Here is a 17,179-nt window from a genome sequence, read left to right as displayed (position 1 = left end):
ACAATAATAGGTTAAAAGGTAACAAAATATGCTAAGAAAAATACAATGCTGCTCTTAAACGGACCTTGATGTCACACCTGTGAGGTAGCTGGATGATCTCAACAAAGGAGAAGTGCTCAATAAAACATTTAGACAGAATATTTGTGTTCAGTGTATGTACACGTGATGTTATTTATTCATTTATTTTTAACTCAAATTACAAAAATATAAATACAAACAAAAACATTCTCATTGTCATTCTGGAGTTTTATTGGAGTCTGCAAATTTAGTCCACCAATCCCCCCCCATGATGATCTGTGCATACTTATACTGCATCTGCTGGTTTCACTGTTAATGAGTGTCTGGAATTGAGTTTGGGCTGCAATCAAAGGCACAGCTAATGTATTTTTTTATGACCCTTCTGCTCCAGACCATTATATGCACTATAATCACTGCAGGATACAAAGAAGCTATTTCAGAGTTCTGTTGTCTGTCAACGAGAGAGGATGAAGTCTGGATGGTAGGTGGTAAGTTGTGCAGAAATAAAAATCAAAAAGGTATTTAAGGTAATTGTGTATTTATGGAAAACAACACATTGGAAAAAAAAAGTCATTAAGACTTCAAACATCATTTGGCTAATTTAAAATGGCATTGTTTATGATTTTGGGCAAATTTCATTTGCTGCAAATAATAATTTTAGAGTAATTTAATCGGAGCCTTCACATGAATCATCTGATAAAAACATTACATTTCATTAAAAAATAATAGTCTGTTATAACGAAAGCTCTGCATTGGTGGCTTTTAAGTAATAATCATTGTGTAGTTTTTGTCTTTTCCATGAATGTTGACAATTAAAAAGTTGACACACACCAACTTCGTTTCCAAAATTATATACATCACAGTGTTTTTGGAGGGCGCATCATTGCTAAAGTTCAAGTCCAATAAGAGGTAGCAGACAACTGCAGACGTAAGTATATTGTCTTTTCATGCTCATGTAAGGTGACTTTGATGCATTTGATCCATCCAAAGTCAACGTGCTCTCCTCCAACTTCATGACCTCCAGAACTCGGATGTCAGCTGGCCTTTGGGTGGACTGATCTGCCTTTCTTGAAGCAATTTCTATGGGGTAGAACACAACAAAGTATCACACTCATTAATCACGGGGTTTCTGGTTTCATTAACCTTGTTGGAGGTACTGAATCCACCAGTTCCCCATGCACGTTCACCGAGCCCTTCTTTGTTGAAAATAGGATTTTTATATTTTTCAAATTCAAGACATTATCCCGATATTGTGGCGATATTTAAAAAAGATCACAATATTGTAAAAAAAAAAAAAAAAAAAAAAAAAAAAAGATATCACAATATTGTGCTTTTATACATAACAGCAATGCATATAAACCACCTACAATCTCTAATAACAATATTGAGGCACTTGGTAATGCAAGCACACATTGATCGCTTCACAAGCAAATTAGGTTCCCCTTCATCTGACAATTAGCATAGATTTTAAACATAGAAGGCCAAAACATCCCTAATGAAAATTAAATTACACTAATAAAATAGCCACTAGAGGGTGCTAGAACTGCACAAATGTAAATCAACCTGACTTTTTTGACAGATGTGTTCCTTTTACATATTGTGAACATGACGACGACGATATTGTGGCAGTTTTAACATCACGATATTGCACTTATCGTGACATCCCTAATAATAAAGAAATTAAAAAAATAAAATAAAGAAACACAACGTTCCATCGCAACAGTTAAAAGTCAACTACTAAATTTCCTTGCCAAACAATTTAGCGTGATCACCTGCAAGCCAATGATGGCCAAGCGGGGGTGCATCATCGCCGAGCAAGACTGACTTACTGGACCCTTGGCTTCAATTGAACCCAGGTTAAGAACCACTGCCTTAGTTGCTTTTATGTTCCCTGTAGTATTTTTTTTCATTATGTATGACAGTGAACACACACACTCACAAAAGGCAAACTCAAGGGTGCATCTCGTACCTCAAGAAATAATCTTAGTCTGGAGACAGAGCCCATCTGACCACTTCCCGTCACAGCTTCAATCCTGGTAACAAACAGACACAAACTTGGGTCATCATCCAAAATTTAGCACTGTCCCTTTAAATAAATACCAGTCCAAGCGAGTGCACACCTTTGTAAGTATTGCTCTTTCAGAAGCATGAGGACTTTCCAGAACTGGCCCTGGTAGCTTTGTAACAAAGCGTGACCGCAAACCTGAAGGAAACGTGGACAAAATGAGGGGGCACCAACTGTATGTGCATCAACAAGGTTGAAGTCAAAATAACAACTGCAGGCTCCCCTTTTCCACATACGTAAAAGGAACGGTGCAGTAAGTTGGACTCACCTCAAGAAAGTCAAACAGTAATGTCGCGGTGATGTCGGCAATAGGCTCCATGTTGAGCATCTGAGCCAACCAGCGCCAACCATGATTCAGACCATGAGTGGGCAACTGAAAGATAAATCAAATACTATAAATACGATGATGCCAGTGAACAGTACAATTGTGATTTACGTCTTTGTCTTCAGTCCAAAGACATGCCACGAAATGAAAGACTTCCTACCGCCTGCTTTGAGTCAAAAGGCCACTTCAGTTGGATGATGGCAGCATAGAGGCGGATCATGCCGGACATCCTTTTCAGGAAACTGTCTTGGCCTTCAAGCCCATCGTCATCCACGCGGTAACCAAGAATTCTGTTGAGCAGAAACCTGCCTTTTAAAAGATGTTCTTCTGTTCTCAGCTTTGTCTCTTGCAGACAGAAATGGATGAAGCAAGATATTGCCTTTGTCTTGGGTGTTGACCAACACTCTCTCACTACACAAATACTACCACAAAAGACCAACTTGCAGCTTGATTAGCATTAGTCACAGGCCTCAGGTGGCCAGTGACTGTAGAAGCAACGACTGACCTCTGATATTCGTCCACAGGTGTGCCATCCTTCATTCTTGGATAGTGTGGGACCGCATAAGGACATTTTTTGTGCAGGTGGCCAAGGAAGAGGTCACCAAATTGAGGGTGCAGCTGCCAGATCCCCGAGGCCGCCATGCCCATCGGGAAGGCTGCTTCATGATGAGCTGCCACCTCTTCTTCACCTTGTTTCTATAACAACAAATCACATGCTTTTGCATCAGATTTCCATCATCAGATATTTTCTTAATAGACCAGTCTGGTGACTTAGCACTCACCACAAACTTCTCAGCCATTTTGTAAAACACAAAGTCCAAGCCTTGTGGGTGCTGGGAGGAGGAAATGGACTTCCCGCCCGACAACACCGCCTGGCCAGACAGCAGCTTGTTGAGCTTTCCAAAAATTTCTCGAAGCTGAGTTCCAGAATTGAAAGAGATTTGACTGATGGGTATAGTTGCGGCTTTCTGGAGGTCCAACTTCAGTCGCTTTGTCTACATACACAGAAATGATGACATAGTAAGGATGCATCACATAACTTGCAGACAGTTGCTAGTTCTATGACAAATTGATTACCATAAGCCAGCGTTCAAACGAACCTGGACATCTTTTGATGAGCTGAGTTCCTCAAAGGAATGAGCACACTTATCCAACGACTCCTGCAACTCCTTGTACCATTTCACCGTGGTGTCATCCGCATCGTTCTGCAGTCCTGTTGGGCAACAGTGTCAAACATTCCAGTTCAGTGTTCAGTATACCCCACCTCTCGCCCAATGAACGCTGGGATAAGGTCCAGCATGCCAACGACCCTTGTGAGAATAAGCAGTTCAGAGAACTACGAATAATATGAGCGCTACTGTACACTGCTGTGCCTCTTTCGCCTTATTTATATGGTCCTTAATCACAAATGAGAAACAGAGCTGCACATGCCTGTGAACCAAACTGAACAGTCTAACCAAACCGTGCTCGATTGATCGGTCATCGATAGTAATTCGCTAATTTCCGTGAAAAAGTACGTCATCGCCACATAATGATCAATGGCATTCATTGCTGATCACAAAAGCCGATCACTTTGCAGCCAATTAGAGACCAGCCTGTGTGGTGTATAAGTCCCCTCCCCCTTTCCTGAACACTGTACGTTACAGACCTAACCAGCAACTAAATCCTAATATAAGTTTGTGCATTTTCTGCACTGTCAATTTGAAACACTGAAATGTCCTGTTTTTGTGTAATGGAAGGACATTTGGATAAAATGTTTGTTTTTAAATCTGATTCATCAACTAATTGTCAGATTAATCAATTGTTAAAATAATTGTTTATGAGCAGCTCTACAATGGGAAAATGTGCGACTGATTCATGTGATTGGTATTGGAATTGGTATCGGTCGATTTCAGTCTAGGATGATCAATATTGGAATGTGCCGAACAAAACCCTGATCGGAACACACCCAGTTTAAATAGATTTCAAAAAGCCGCTTTGTGCCTAGTGTCTGTGTTTTATGTTTTCAGTTTCCTACCTTGCTTATGTGCTTTCTCTTTGGCTAACTGCTCCGCCTTCTTTTGTGCTTCCTGCTGCGTCTTCTGCTCCAGCAGCTTCCTGTGGGACTCCGCCAACTCTTTCTTCTTCTCCTCCTCCTGAGCTTTAATTGCCTCTTCCTGCATCAAGCGGATCTGAGTCCTCATTTCATGTAGGGCCCGCTCCGCCACAGCCATATCTTCCACGCTGGGATACTGTCCCTGTAAAGATGGAAGAATGAATCAGATAAGTCGAACCGACGCTCAGAGTGGTTCTCCGTTTTTCAGTTGGTTGCACCACACAGGTTTTGGTCGCACCTTTTTTTGTTGTTTTGCTGGAGGCATGACCGTATAGTTGCCTTAATTTGCACAGTGTAGTTTCAGATGACAAAAAGATTGACAGCGACGCAACATACAGCTAAAAAATATTTGACTATAACAAGATTTGTCTGCAACAAAACAGGTCAATTATTTTATATTAGTTTAAAAGAAGACATTAGAAAATAGGCTTTACGTTTAAGTAACAAGGCATTTGCATCAACGTTAATGTATTAGTTGGAACTTGGGCTTTTATTTTGAAGTTGGCCTCTGCAGCGCGTTCCACTGACTATTTACGACTAACTGTGGTGCTTGATTCAAACGGATTATAGCCATTGCACTTTTAAACATGTACTGACACTGTGCGAGCGGATTATTATTATTATTTTACCAACACAGGCTATAAAGTTGGCCGCGTTTGCTGGTGAATTGGTTGCAGGGTCAAGACCTGTGTTTATATATAAAATATTTAAATCTGAATGCCTCTGTGCAATGTATTTAATGCTTTTTAATTTCGTGTGCGTCCTTAATTTAATCAAAATCTATTAATGACTTTTAATGGTTTTTAACTCATTGACTCCCAGCCATTTTCACAGAAGCAATCCCGTTCGCTCCCGGCTGTGTTACTGGATTTTGACTGATTTTGCAAGGCCCACAGAATATTGTGTTCTATTGCTATAAAAGCATGGAACCTATCAAAAGAAAGATTAAAGTCTCTTCTTTCATCAGGAAGAAAAAGTATGTTTCAATCTGTTTCCGTTGTGCAGTAATTAGCATTAGAAGAGAGCTAAGTTTCATCAGTTTTCACAAATCTATTCAAAATTGTAAGTAATTGACGTTTGTGTAATAACTACTATTCTGCAACTGTTCTTTGCAGTTTAGAGGCTACATCAAAGCCTTCTGTATGCTCTAGCGTAAAAAAACAACAACAACAAAACATATAAATACGTCTTTGGGACACTTAAAAAAAAAAAAAAAAACTTATTTACACGTTATAGGGAGCAAATGAGTTAATGACGCGCAGAAACCCTGATTTACGACGACACATACCAAGATCTATTTCGTCTGATGTGTGTGTGTGGGTGTGTGCGGGGGTGTGCGTGCGTGTGTGATTTTGTATATATATATTTTTTTTTTAAATTAATAAGCTAATAAGCTTTTCACTGACCTCTGCTGTCTTTCGAACAACCTCGGATACCTGGGAGCACAGTTGGTTCCCACGGGCGTTGTAGGTGCCAATACTTGCTGATAGGACAGTGGTTTGATTCTGGCTGGAGGCCTCCAGAAGCTGGTTGATCTGCAGGATCTCCTCCTGAAAGGAGTTGAGGTTCCGCAGCCTCTCTTTGCCTTCAACCAGTCGCTGTCGCTCCAGCTCTGCCTCCCTCAAACGCTGCTGCTCCACCTCCCTCAGACGGAGATTCTGGATCTTTGGACCACAAGATGGGAATCGGACACTTGTAAAGTTTGCTTCCACCAAATGTATGGGTGGATGTGCTTGGCTTGGGTGAAATAAGTCACACTGTGAAAATACCTTCAATCTGTGGCGTTGCTCTTCCTTCAGCTTCTCTTGACGTCCGATGCTCTCTTTTGTTCTACAGTAGAGAAAATTCAAAAGCCATGAAAAGAAAGGCAAGCGTGCACACTTTCACATGTCGGTCAAGTCATCTCACTCTCTGTCCATCATATCCCGCATGCTCTGGTACTCTTGTCTCTGCTTCAACTCCAAGCGCTCCTCGAAGCGCTTCAGCTGCTCCAACTCAGTGCTGGCCACGACCATCACCAGCTTCTCCTGCTGTTCCTGATGCACTCTGAAAGCCATCTGACCCACACAAATATAACATTAATTGCTGGCATTGTATTGTACGGCGCCTGTTGCCAGTAGGGCTGGGTTCAAAATATCGATATAGTATCGATACGACCTTTTCATATTCCAATATCGATACATAAAACCATGTATCGATATATCAATATCCCACAAAAACTAAGCATTCCCATTTGAAAAAGAAAAATAGATTAGATTCAGACCTTCGCTTTTCTACGTTGCTCCTCTTCAAACCTAACAATGCATCCAGCCATCGCCATGGCTTCAGGGGAGAGTAGGGAGATGGTCGTCGAGGACAAGGGACTGGTAATTTCATCGCCATCGCTTTCTGCAGTCTGATTGTTCCCATCATAAATTTGATGTGAAGAAAGGATGGAGACAAGAGTTCCAAAGGGATTAATTCAGATCAATATCACATGATATTGAGTTTTACCCAACAATTTTGAAATGTTAACTCAGTCAATATAAATGAGTTTTGATAATAACCCGAAAGATTTCATCAACTAAACTAGAACATCTTCAACAAAAGTGTTGCGACAAGGAGTCACCTGTTCTTGCTCAGCCTTCAAAGGTATTGTTACCGTGGTTGTGTTGTCCTTGACTCTGATCTCACGGCTGGATCCGGTAGAGGATACAGAGGCAATGAGCCCAGGACTGGATTGACCACGGCTAACACTCAAACCAACAGCCGTCTGCGGGAACTGGGACTTGAGGTTTTGCAGTATGACTCCTGACTGCGATGACAAGCTGAGCGAGTCTTGATAACCTGACAAAATGTCCTGCAGAGCACAGACAAATATATATATATCACATATAACATCACCAAAATAAGTCTTCAATAGTGTCAATAACCGAAATTAACTGAATTCAATGGACTTATACAAGGTGCTCAGAAAGTCTTGAAAAAATAAAACCGCATGAGTGAGGTACAGTAAATTAAACGTGCCACCTCCGCACAAGAACAAGTTGTGTGCTCGTAACGGTGTAGCTGAGCATCCGTCGGCGGCGCACAAGTTCACCATAGCATTGGCAGCTGATTTATCAACTGTTTGACCTATTTTCTAGCTCACACTGATTGTTTTCTAATTCACCCGAATTGACGCCCTGACACCCACCGCTAGGGGCGCACTTCAACGTGACGTCACACTGTAAAGGTCTATAAAACACGCCAGTTAACGGCTAAAAGGAAAGACAGTCATGTTTATTCTCCTCCGCCCAAAGACGAGTTGGGAAGGATTCACCGCTGCGAAAATTATTATTAGTGTTATTATTTTCGTTATAACTCGAAGAGAAACAGTAGTGAATGCCTTCTGTTATTGTTGTTGCGGTAAAACTTTGATTCGTGACTTTCGTGTAATGATAGCAGATGAAAGACTTCTGGTGAGTGACGTCACTCACGAAGAATGCGTCACAACAAATACACGAATTTGATTGCACGATTCGTTTTGAGCCGGGCTGAAATCGCTTTCAACGTCCGAGTGACCAGACAAACTTTATTTCGTTCAACAAAGTAAGCGCTCCACAAATAAGTCTTAAGTCTTTAAAAAAAAAATGGCAGCAAAGTTGCCGGTCACGGCAAAATAACCACTGCCTAAATCATTTAGGTTGTATTCACCAGTCCTGCCACCTACATGCCCATACAAGCCACCCAAACGGACACAGAAACACATTATGCCAATGGAACAGGGACACACACACACTGGCGGTAATTTTCCACCCGACCAAGTTGAGCTAAACTACGATAAGCTAAGCTAAAAATAAATAAAAATAAAATAAAAATCACTCACCTCATCTTTCGCCGACCAATACGGGTTGAATTTTATCTTTCCCTTGGGTGAGTCTTTTAGACTTTGTAACGTTTCCCAACGGAGACTGTCACTAGGCATTGTGAATAAACGTACAAACAAGTTTAAAAATAATAAAACCAAAACAAAGTAAGGCAACGATCACTGGCGCCTGCACGAGAACCAGTGTGAGTGTGCGTAGGCAACCGGAACAAGTCTTCTTCGTGTGGATTTTTTTGAGGTTGGTAAATAACGTCATGGTGTGTTTCCGCCACCTGCCGGTTAAGAGTGTAAACGCGAATATTTAATCCAAACGCTTTACACAAAACACTAAACCATGCAGTCTCCATAAAAAAAAGAGAAAAATGCAAAACATGAAATAAATATTGAGAGGAAAAACAAAGAAAAAAAAAACAATCTTGCAAACACTATCCAAATCCACGCTTGCCAAACTGTAAAACTCAAAACTGTACCCGTATATGGCGGTCACACAGCTGGTTCTAGGTAAGCGCTGTAACCTTAACCCTAGCATTCTTTTTTTTTCCACCTCTTCTTCAAAAAATAATAATAATAATTTCAGATTGTCACTAATAAAGACTCAAATCGATTTTGATTAGGGTATTTTATTCACTTGGAAGATACCTCGTATCAATAACAACTAGACAATGTGCAATTTCTGAAGAAATTGAGTATAAATGTTGAATGCTGCATGCTAATATGCTTGTGGAACGTTTTATTACAACAGTAATGTCAATTGAATTTGACTTATTTAAAAGGGCACAGTGCAATTTAATAATAAAACACATAGAAATTCAAGAGTTAAAAAAAAGCCAGAATTAGCCAGAAGGCCATTTTCCATCTGTAGTCCCCTTGGCCATAATGTTAAAAAAAAAAAAAAAAAAGAATAAAATACAAAAATATAAGTATAGCACAGACACACAATTAGTAAAAACACAGTTGGACTAAACAGGTCCAGACACACTAAGAAGACAAAACAACTTTGCTGTTAAGAATAGAAACAATACAGTACATTACAAATACACATAACAGCACAGCAGATTCAGTGTCTTTTAGTGTTGACAAGTATATGAATCAACAAGCCACTTTTTCAAATGTTTATTAAAAGCCTTATATATTGTTAACTGTCTAATCTTATCTGGTAGTGAGTTCCATTCCTTGTACAGTAATGCCAATCTAATGTAAGACAATTACATTAATAATTCAACTTTTTTTTTTTAAATGCAAAAGGTTGAGGGAGACGTCGAAGAATGCTTTGGTCGCAATGACCTTTATGCTACTTGTGCACATCCCCCAGAGCAGGACTCATGGATTGATTACTGCTGTGATAATTGAAAGGTCACATTAGCTCTATCTGCAATTGGCTGGCAACCAGTTCAGGGTGAAGCTGGCTGGAATAGGCTCCAGCACCCCCGTGACCCTTGTGAGGGCTTCAGGCTGTGAAGTGGGACTTATATTTACATTTTTATTATTTTAAGGGTTCATTTTGGCATTTTGTCGATGTTTTTTTCTGCTTTTGTGGAAGAGTTGAGTGATGATTGTGTCTGTTCAAATTAAAACCACTAAAAATACTATTTAAAAAAATGTACAGTCCAATATTTTGATTTGGACTGGATTATTTGTTTTATTTTGTAGTGTGCTCTATACAAAATGTATTTTATTAACAAATTGAAAAAAATAGAATTGCCATTAATGTCATGCCATTTTAAGGATTTTTTTTTGCTATAAAAATTCTGACTTTTTTGTGGAAATTTTATGTATCATAAGTGAATGGTATCGGTGAGTACTGAAGAGTTAAGTCCTCGTATCGGTATCGGTCTCAAACAAGTGATATCGAACAACGAGTACTTTTTCAAGATTGCACTTTAATTTAGGGTTTGATTGGAGGTTTAGATGGGCTGCAAGGTGCATTGGAAAATCATGGAGAACGCTGACAGCCACATCCCTTTAAAAAGTGCATTACATCAGTGAGCAACAGAAAATTGGACGTCGACCCGCGAGAGCATTGAAATGACAATAGGATTTATTTGGACAGAGAATGTCCCCCCGCCTCGAACAGAAAGCAAAACAAAACACTCATCAGACAGGACACAAATGTGTCATCAAATGAATGTGACCCATTTTAGTACTACATGCTGTGCCAACTCCGCACTCCTGCATTGTTGAGAAAAGTGCACCCATTTATCAGCGTGGTTAAAAAAAAAAGAAAAAAAGAAAGAGTGACGAGGAAGCTGGAGATGTTGAAGGTTTGAAGGTCATCTTCTTTCATAAATTCATGAATTCATTGTTCCACTCATCCTTTTAGCAGGACAAGTTTACCGCAACAGAAGATGACTAAATAAGATGATTTCCATGTCCTTCTCGCTAGCCGTGTCCTCCAGCCGCTCTAAAGGGACCCCGAGGTATTGCTGTACCAGATTAGGAGTTAAATAGAATAGCTTCAGCAAGGGGTGTCAACAGTATTTTCAGAGAGACTCCGCTTACAATATGCCTATTTTTTGTCTATAAAGCTAAAATCAATCAATCGTTATCTGATTAAGCGCTAATCAAGTCTTTTGAAAAGTGCTATACTGTATGTGGTGTTGTCTTGCCTATTTCACTACTCCACTAGGTGGCAGTACTATACACTTGATGTGTATGTGCGCATGCCGAAGGAGATGGGAGGAGAAAAATAAAGTAGGCTACAAGCTAGCTACGCGGAAAGTGCCTCCTTCTTCTCTGCACCTGCGACATCACTACACAACACTATATAAATAAAAATAAATGTATTATATATCAACACTGGTGAATAAAGAGTTACTTTCCAGTTTCCACAATGAACCTGATGACACCTCCACAATTTGAAAATGGCCTGTTGAACAAAAATGTTTTCCCCATGTATAGTCATTCGACTGCCCCAACCCGATGATGTAGATTGCTTCGAGGCTATACGTGACCCAGCTACTGAGTTTTTATGATTTTGTCTTCATACACCACCACTGCTCAGCTCCCTGTAAAGTTTTGAGTATGCACTATACAGGACTGTCTCAGAAAATTATAATATTGTGAGGAAGTCCATTATTTTATGTAATGCAATTAAATAAGCAAAAATGCCATACATTCTGGATTCATTACAAATCAACTGAAATATTGCTAGCATTTTATTGTTTTAATATTTGTGATTATGGCCTTTGCAGCCAAATATCCTATCTCAAAATATTAGAATATTTTCCTCAGACCAAGTAAAAAACAAAAAAACAAAAAACAAAAAAAAAGCCACAATCAGCACTATTAAAACAATAAAAGGCTTGCAATATTTCAGTTGATTTGTAATGAATCCAGAATGTATGGCATTTTTGCTTATTTAATTGCATTACAGAAAATAATGGACTTTGTCACAATATTCTAATTTTCTGAGACAGTCCTGTATGTGCCATTTATTTATTTATTGACCACAATTATACAAATGGTCCACACATTGCAGTGCATTAGGGAGCATCGCTTGATCAAGAACAACAATACAACAAAGTGTGAAACGGAAGTTTAATGAACAATTATTTTCTCACATGGTGTCACCAAAAGTGCAGCACATTTACCAATGCATTATTGCTTTACTATGAGTCCAGACGCAATACACCTTAGACACGTAACGTTATATTCAATTCAAATGCACAGGAGCTACCCATACCTGTAATCTCAGGTTTTGAGAACATAACTGCAATAGCTATTGGTTCTTCCAACTACACCCACTCATTAGTTTTGGAATGACATTGAGTTGCTAAACCGACATCTCAGCATGTGTTATACACGGATCTCCTACTGCCTTGGAAATACTGTACAGCAACAAAAGTATTGATTTATTTTCATGTCAAAATAACGTGATGAAAGTGTTCAAAGGTCAGTCTGTAGATTGCTCTATTGGAGTGAAGCCCAACTGATTTATATTTTCCACTTACAGTAAAACAGAGTCCTACAAGTCGTTTGACATTGAGATATGCATTGTTGTGCACATGGTGTGTCAAGAGTTATTTGACAGCCAAAATGATTGCCAAGGTTTTCTTAACATGACTTTGGGAATTACCCTTGCTCGTCTCCCTTAAAATGTATCCATGTTGCAATGTTATGTTCCGAAGCAAAACATTATTCATATCTTGGCCAAATTGTTAGTCATTTTATAATTAGGTGATTGTGTGCATTTTAGCTGAAAATGTTCCAATAATTGCTTATTTTCATACACTTCTATGACAATTTTAACTTTTGTGCTGCTGGGAAATGAAAATAGAGATCTCAAGGAGGCTATTTTTTGGAGAAATCTCAAAATCGTTTTTTTTTTTTCAAAATGATACATTTTTGTGTTTAGCTCAAACTAATGTTGCTGATGCAAGTCACATTTTTTTTTTAAATAATTGTTTGTGTATATTTTAGAAATAAATGATACAAACAACATTTTAAGAAATATATGTCCACTATATTATAACAAAAATGGATGGTTTTTTTTTTTATTATTATTAAAAATTCATGGATAACTAATGTTTCATTTGTATAGTATTGTTCAGTTGTTATTGTTATGTTTTGGTTTAGATTATGAATATCCTAAAAAAAATATTAAGATTGTGCCATCCAAATTGTGTATGAATGACTTTAAAAATGTTAATACTTTTGTGAATGGGAAAGAAGTGCTTTTCAAGTCAGGAAAAAAACAAACAAACTAACAAAAAAAAACAAAAAAAACAAACAAACACACATTTAAACAACAAGCATTCACGTTGTCTTTTTTTGGCCAGTGTCTGAATAATTTAATCAAAGTTATCCATATGAAAACTGGTTAGAATAAATTGACTTATTAATCCATACATGGTAGCAGCCAGATTGTGTTGACAGCATCCCTCATGCCGCACCAACAGTTGTGTGGCTCTGAGGCTCGACTTCAAGAAGTAATCAGTGAGCAGACTGAACAAAATGTCATTTTCTTTTACTCGTGTTTAGTCAGAATCAAACACCCTAAAGGCTATTTAATCAAATAATTATTCAGGGATAGGTTTCACTCAATATATTGCTATGGAATTAATAATTCTAGACATTGTATAAAAAACATACATTTCATCGAGAAGGAATGACACGGATATGAACAATTGTTAAGGTTGCACGTTACAATGAAGCAGAGCTCGTGAAACTGCATAAGCAGACAAGACGAGTATGTGTTTACATAACATTATTGGGGGTGGATAAAAACAGCTTCAGTTTTGAAAAAAAAAGATGCATAACTTGAGCTACAAACTGATGGAGCTTTGCAAAATTCCTTGCATGAATATTAGATAGATTGAGGATTTAACTAGGGGTGGGGGGAAAAAAAATCGATATCGCAATATATTGTTGCGCTCTCTGTTGCAATAAATTATCGATACACTGACAGTAGATATCGATGTCATGTGTCCAGATGTGCAGTGTTATGTTATAAATGTTTATGCACTTTAATTTGTCTCACTTTACAATGTTTACAGTTAAGAGACTAAGAAGCAGTGAGGCACAATGCAGAAAGTTTTGCCATTAAATAAATGCATAATTAGACATTTTCCTTTTTATGGGCATTTGTTTGGCTTTTTCAGTCCCATATCGTGATTATATTGCTAATTATTATTTTTTTGACAATATATAAAAAATCGTAAATATCGTGTATCGTGATATTATCGATATCGTGAGTCAAATATCGTCACAGTATCGAATCGTGGTTTACCCGTATCGTTCCACCCCTAGATTTAACACAGAAAATGTATTTTCCATGTGACATTATACAATAAACGTAGATTAAAAAAAAGAAAAGAAAAAAAAGCTCACCAAAAAGGTTCAGAGCTTCCTTTTACACAGGAAATTCATCTGCCTCTGAGGTCAATAATTATTGAATTTTATTGAGCTGAGAAGCAGTTTGACTCAAACAAACAAAAAACAATTAATTGTGTACTCAAGAATTTGGCAGGGCACCTTAAAGAAAAGACGACAGTACATTTTGTATAAAAATCTGTTAAAATTTTGGTGACACACCGAATACCAGTAATGAAATAGTCATAATGGATTTTTTTTTTTTTCTAAAAATACAAACCGGCGTGGTACCACAATACTTCCGCTACTATGATCATTGACAAATCTAAATGAAACATTTGTGATTCACAATTTACTTTTCAAATAAATACTCTCATGTAGACAGTGTCAATATTTCTGAGGAGCATAAAAATGATGTTTTTGGACAGCTGTTGTCCACTTTAAAGGGAATCAAACCAGACGTTTGCATTTCTTCTTTGTCTTCTAACATGACTCCGAACCACCGGAATCCATATATTCACATCCATGCGCTAAATAAATCAAGTCGAACCTCCTCGCGCACGCGCATACATAATAATGAAATCAAATCAAAAAGAAGGTGAATGGGGACATCGTATTCACGTATTTTCAGACCATCTCAGCAAAGGAGAGATGCAGCAATCTACTGCAAAAGTTACTCTAGTTGACAGCACCAATTGTCTGATAACACCAGTTGTTATGCTACACATCGAAGCACTTTTTATTCTATCCTATAAATAAACAATCCATTACTTTTGCTCTCACAATATTTTTCTATTTCAGCTGTACACAAGGCATTGCCGGATAAAACAGATTCACTTGACTACGTACAGTGTACAATTACAAAACAAGTTTGATCACAGGCTACAAGTGTAACATGATAAAACCTGTCTCATGTTGGCTTAATATTTAATCGCCTCGCTGCTATGTGAATTATTTAATATAAACGACAAGACAATTAGTTTATTTGCAAAAGTAATTGTAAAAGTTACCTATTATCTTATAACACAAGCTGGTGCCTCCATTTAATATGAGAATACAAAACACAGAGGTAATTTCACGTCAGTGCAGATTTGTTATATTTGCTCGGAATTAGAAATATGTTGTAAATAACAGCAAGGAAGAGTCTCTTCACTTTGAGGCTACTCTCAAATGTAAAAAAACAAAACACTGAAATGTCCTATATTTAATTCACTCCCAGCCATTTTCACAGAAGCAATCCCGTTCGCTCCCGGCTGTTTTACTGGATTTTGACAGATTTTGCAAGGCCCACAGAATATTGTGTTCTATTGCTATAAAAGCATGGAACCTATCAAAAGAAAGATTAACTCATTCACTGCCATTGATGGAAAATGACGTCAAATGATGCATTTCTGCTGGGCTGGCAGTGAATGTGTTAAAGTCTCTTCTTTCATCAGGAAAAAAAAAGTATGTTTTTTCTATCTGTTTCCGTTTTGCAGCAATTAGCATTAGAAGAGAGCTAAGTTTTATCAGTTTTCACAAAACTATTCAAAATTTTAAGTAATTGAGCTTTTTTTCTAGATGGCCCTGGTTGATCTCTTTTGCTCTGCTGCCACCTGCTGGCTGTTCGTGTAATAACTACCATTTCTGCAACCGTTCTTTGCAGTTGAGAGGCTGCATCAAAGCCTTCTGTATGCTCTAGCATAAAAAACAAACAAACAAAAAAACGTATAAATACGTCTTTGGGACACATAGAACATTAAAAAAAATGTATTTACACGTTATTGGGAGCAAATGAGTTAAAAGTATTAATGTGATCCTCTAGTATTATAGATTTGCTTATGAACTGTGTTGACACAGGCATGCAATATTAACGCGGCACACTACTTGACAACACATAATAATCACCCGCTGAACAGCCACAGAAAGAGCAGTGCTGCCCGCAGTGCGTGAATAATAGAATGTTTCTAATGCTACAAGACACGAGTGCTACAACTGTCTGTTTGGCAAAGAAGGGTCTAAAAATGTGGAGAACACACGGATTCCCGACCCTGACAGTTGTAACATCCTGCTTGACGTGTGCTGCATGAAGGCCTTCATCACTCGCTATCAAATGTTGCAATGTGAGCAGTGGATCTAATTCTTAGCATCAAACACTGGCTTTATCCTGAGTTAATACAACAGTCTGTACTAAATACGAACACACAGATTACCAAGTTTAAAAAAAAAAACACCTGTTAAATAGACCTCTAATTTATTAATAAGACTAATATATTAGATTATTTTAAATACCAGCAGAGAGAGACGCAAGAATTCCATTCTCCAATCCTCCAATAAGCACTTGCTCATTAAAGAAATAAAACAAGCCTCCACCTTCAAAAGGTGAAAAAAAAATAAAATCACCTTCAGGAAAAGGAGCTTTGTTATCTTCCGCCACTCTTGAATAAAGCATTCTCCGCACACTCGGAAATCTAACTGCAGCTAGCATGTTCTGACACATTTAGGCTAACGATGAGAAGTCCTTTCCTTCTACCCCATTTTCTTGTCTTTCTCGTTCTGTTTTCTCTGAGAGATTAGCAGGAAGGGAAAGTGGCTACAGAAGAGATGGTACACCACTAATAGCTGAATCTACTCGGCCTCTCTGTCCCTTCAGGAGAGAGCAATAAATCCCAGCTGAGCTGGTGCCGATGCCTCGACTCTATAACTCCGAGCTGCTCGGGTGGGGGGGGGGTTTGGGGCCCACTCCACAGCCTCCGTCACAGCACATAGGCTCAGGTGTGACACAACTGGCCAACAAGCCAGACAATACAGCTTCGTCATCACAGCAGGTCGTCGTAGTCTAGCATTTTCGAGTGCTGGCGGCTTTTCCACAGGCGAAACAAGCGGAAGTTGAAGTACATCTCAATCATCTCTTTACCTACAGAGAAAAGAAAAGACAGAACAAATCCTGATTAGGTGTTGCCCATAGACAATGAATAGGCCAAGACCCGTAGAAAAAGCCAATGTCCGCCGGCGGCTGGCGCGTTCCAACACTTATCT

The 17,179-nt window shown here is 38.5% G+C and overlaps 2 protein-coding genes across 4 annotated transcripts in view; both read right to left on the bottom strand.

Moving 5' to 3' along the window:
- Window positions 1-166: 166 nt before the first annotated feature.
- Window positions 167-8,559, bottom strand: gle1 (GLE1 RNA export mediator). Of its 2 annotated transcripts, none has more exons than XM_077521565.1 (15): window positions 8,351-8,559; window positions 7,112-7,342; window positions 6,767-6,898; window positions 6,412-6,560; window positions 6,273-6,333; window positions 5,910-6,167; window positions 4,426-4,645; window positions 3,509-3,621; window positions 3,191-3,403; window positions 2,914-3,104; window positions 2,569-2,698; window positions 2,352-2,456; window positions 2,139-2,221; window positions 1,988-2,051; window positions 167-1,098 (listed from the first exon to the last, which is right to left on the bottom strand). In XM_077521565.1, exons 1-15 carry the CDS (start codon window positions 8,447-8,449, stop codon window positions 1,030-1,032), a joined length of 2,118 nt encoding a protein of 705 aa, XP_077377691.1. In that variant the 5' UTR covers window positions 8,450-8,559; the 3' UTR covers window positions 167-1,029. The 2 variants fall into 2 exon arrangements, with proteins under 2 accessions (XP_077377691.1, XP_077377692.1); XM_077521566.1 differs by having other exon boundaries at window positions 7,145-7,342.
- A 3,403-nt stretch (window positions 8,560-11,962) lies between these two features.
- Window positions 11,963-17,179, bottom strand: part of nsmfb (NMDA receptor synaptonuclear signaling and neuronal migration factor b) — a 30,445-nt gene continuing 25,228 nt past the window's right edge. For both annotated transcript variants that reach the window (XM_077520714.1, XM_077520715.1), the window contains one exon: window positions 11,963-17,057. In XM_077520714.1, the coding sequence (XP_077376840.1) occupies window positions 16,960-17,057 (98 nt within the window). In that variant the 3' untranslated portion in view covers window positions 11,963-16,959. The remainder of the gene's footprint in view (window positions 17,058-17,179) is intronic.

Source organism: Festucalex cinctus, chromosome 5, assembly GCF_051991245.1.
Source record: "Festucalex cinctus isolate MCC-2025b chromosome 5, RoL_Fcin_1.0, whole genome shotgun sequence".
Taxonomy (NCBI): domain Eukaryota; kingdom Metazoa; phylum Chordata; class Actinopteri; order Syngnathiformes; family Syngnathidae; genus Festucalex; species Festucalex cinctus.
Note: the sequence above shows the minus strand (reverse complement) of the source record. Positions and strands in the feature narration are given on the sequence as shown.

Coding starts and splice junctions, on each gene's coding strand:
- gle1 (XM_077521565.1), bottom strand. CDS start 8,449: ATGCCTAGTGACAGTCTCCGTTGGGAAACGTTACAAAGTCTAAAAGAC. Junction 6,334..6,411: donor CGGGATATGATGGACAGAGA/GTGAGATGACTT, acceptor TCTCTACTGTAG/AACAAAAGAGAGCATCGGAC. Junction 3,105..3,190: donor AAATGGCTGAGAAGTTTGTG/GTGAGTGCTAAG, acceptor TTGTTGTTATAG/AAACAAGGTGAAGAAGAGGT.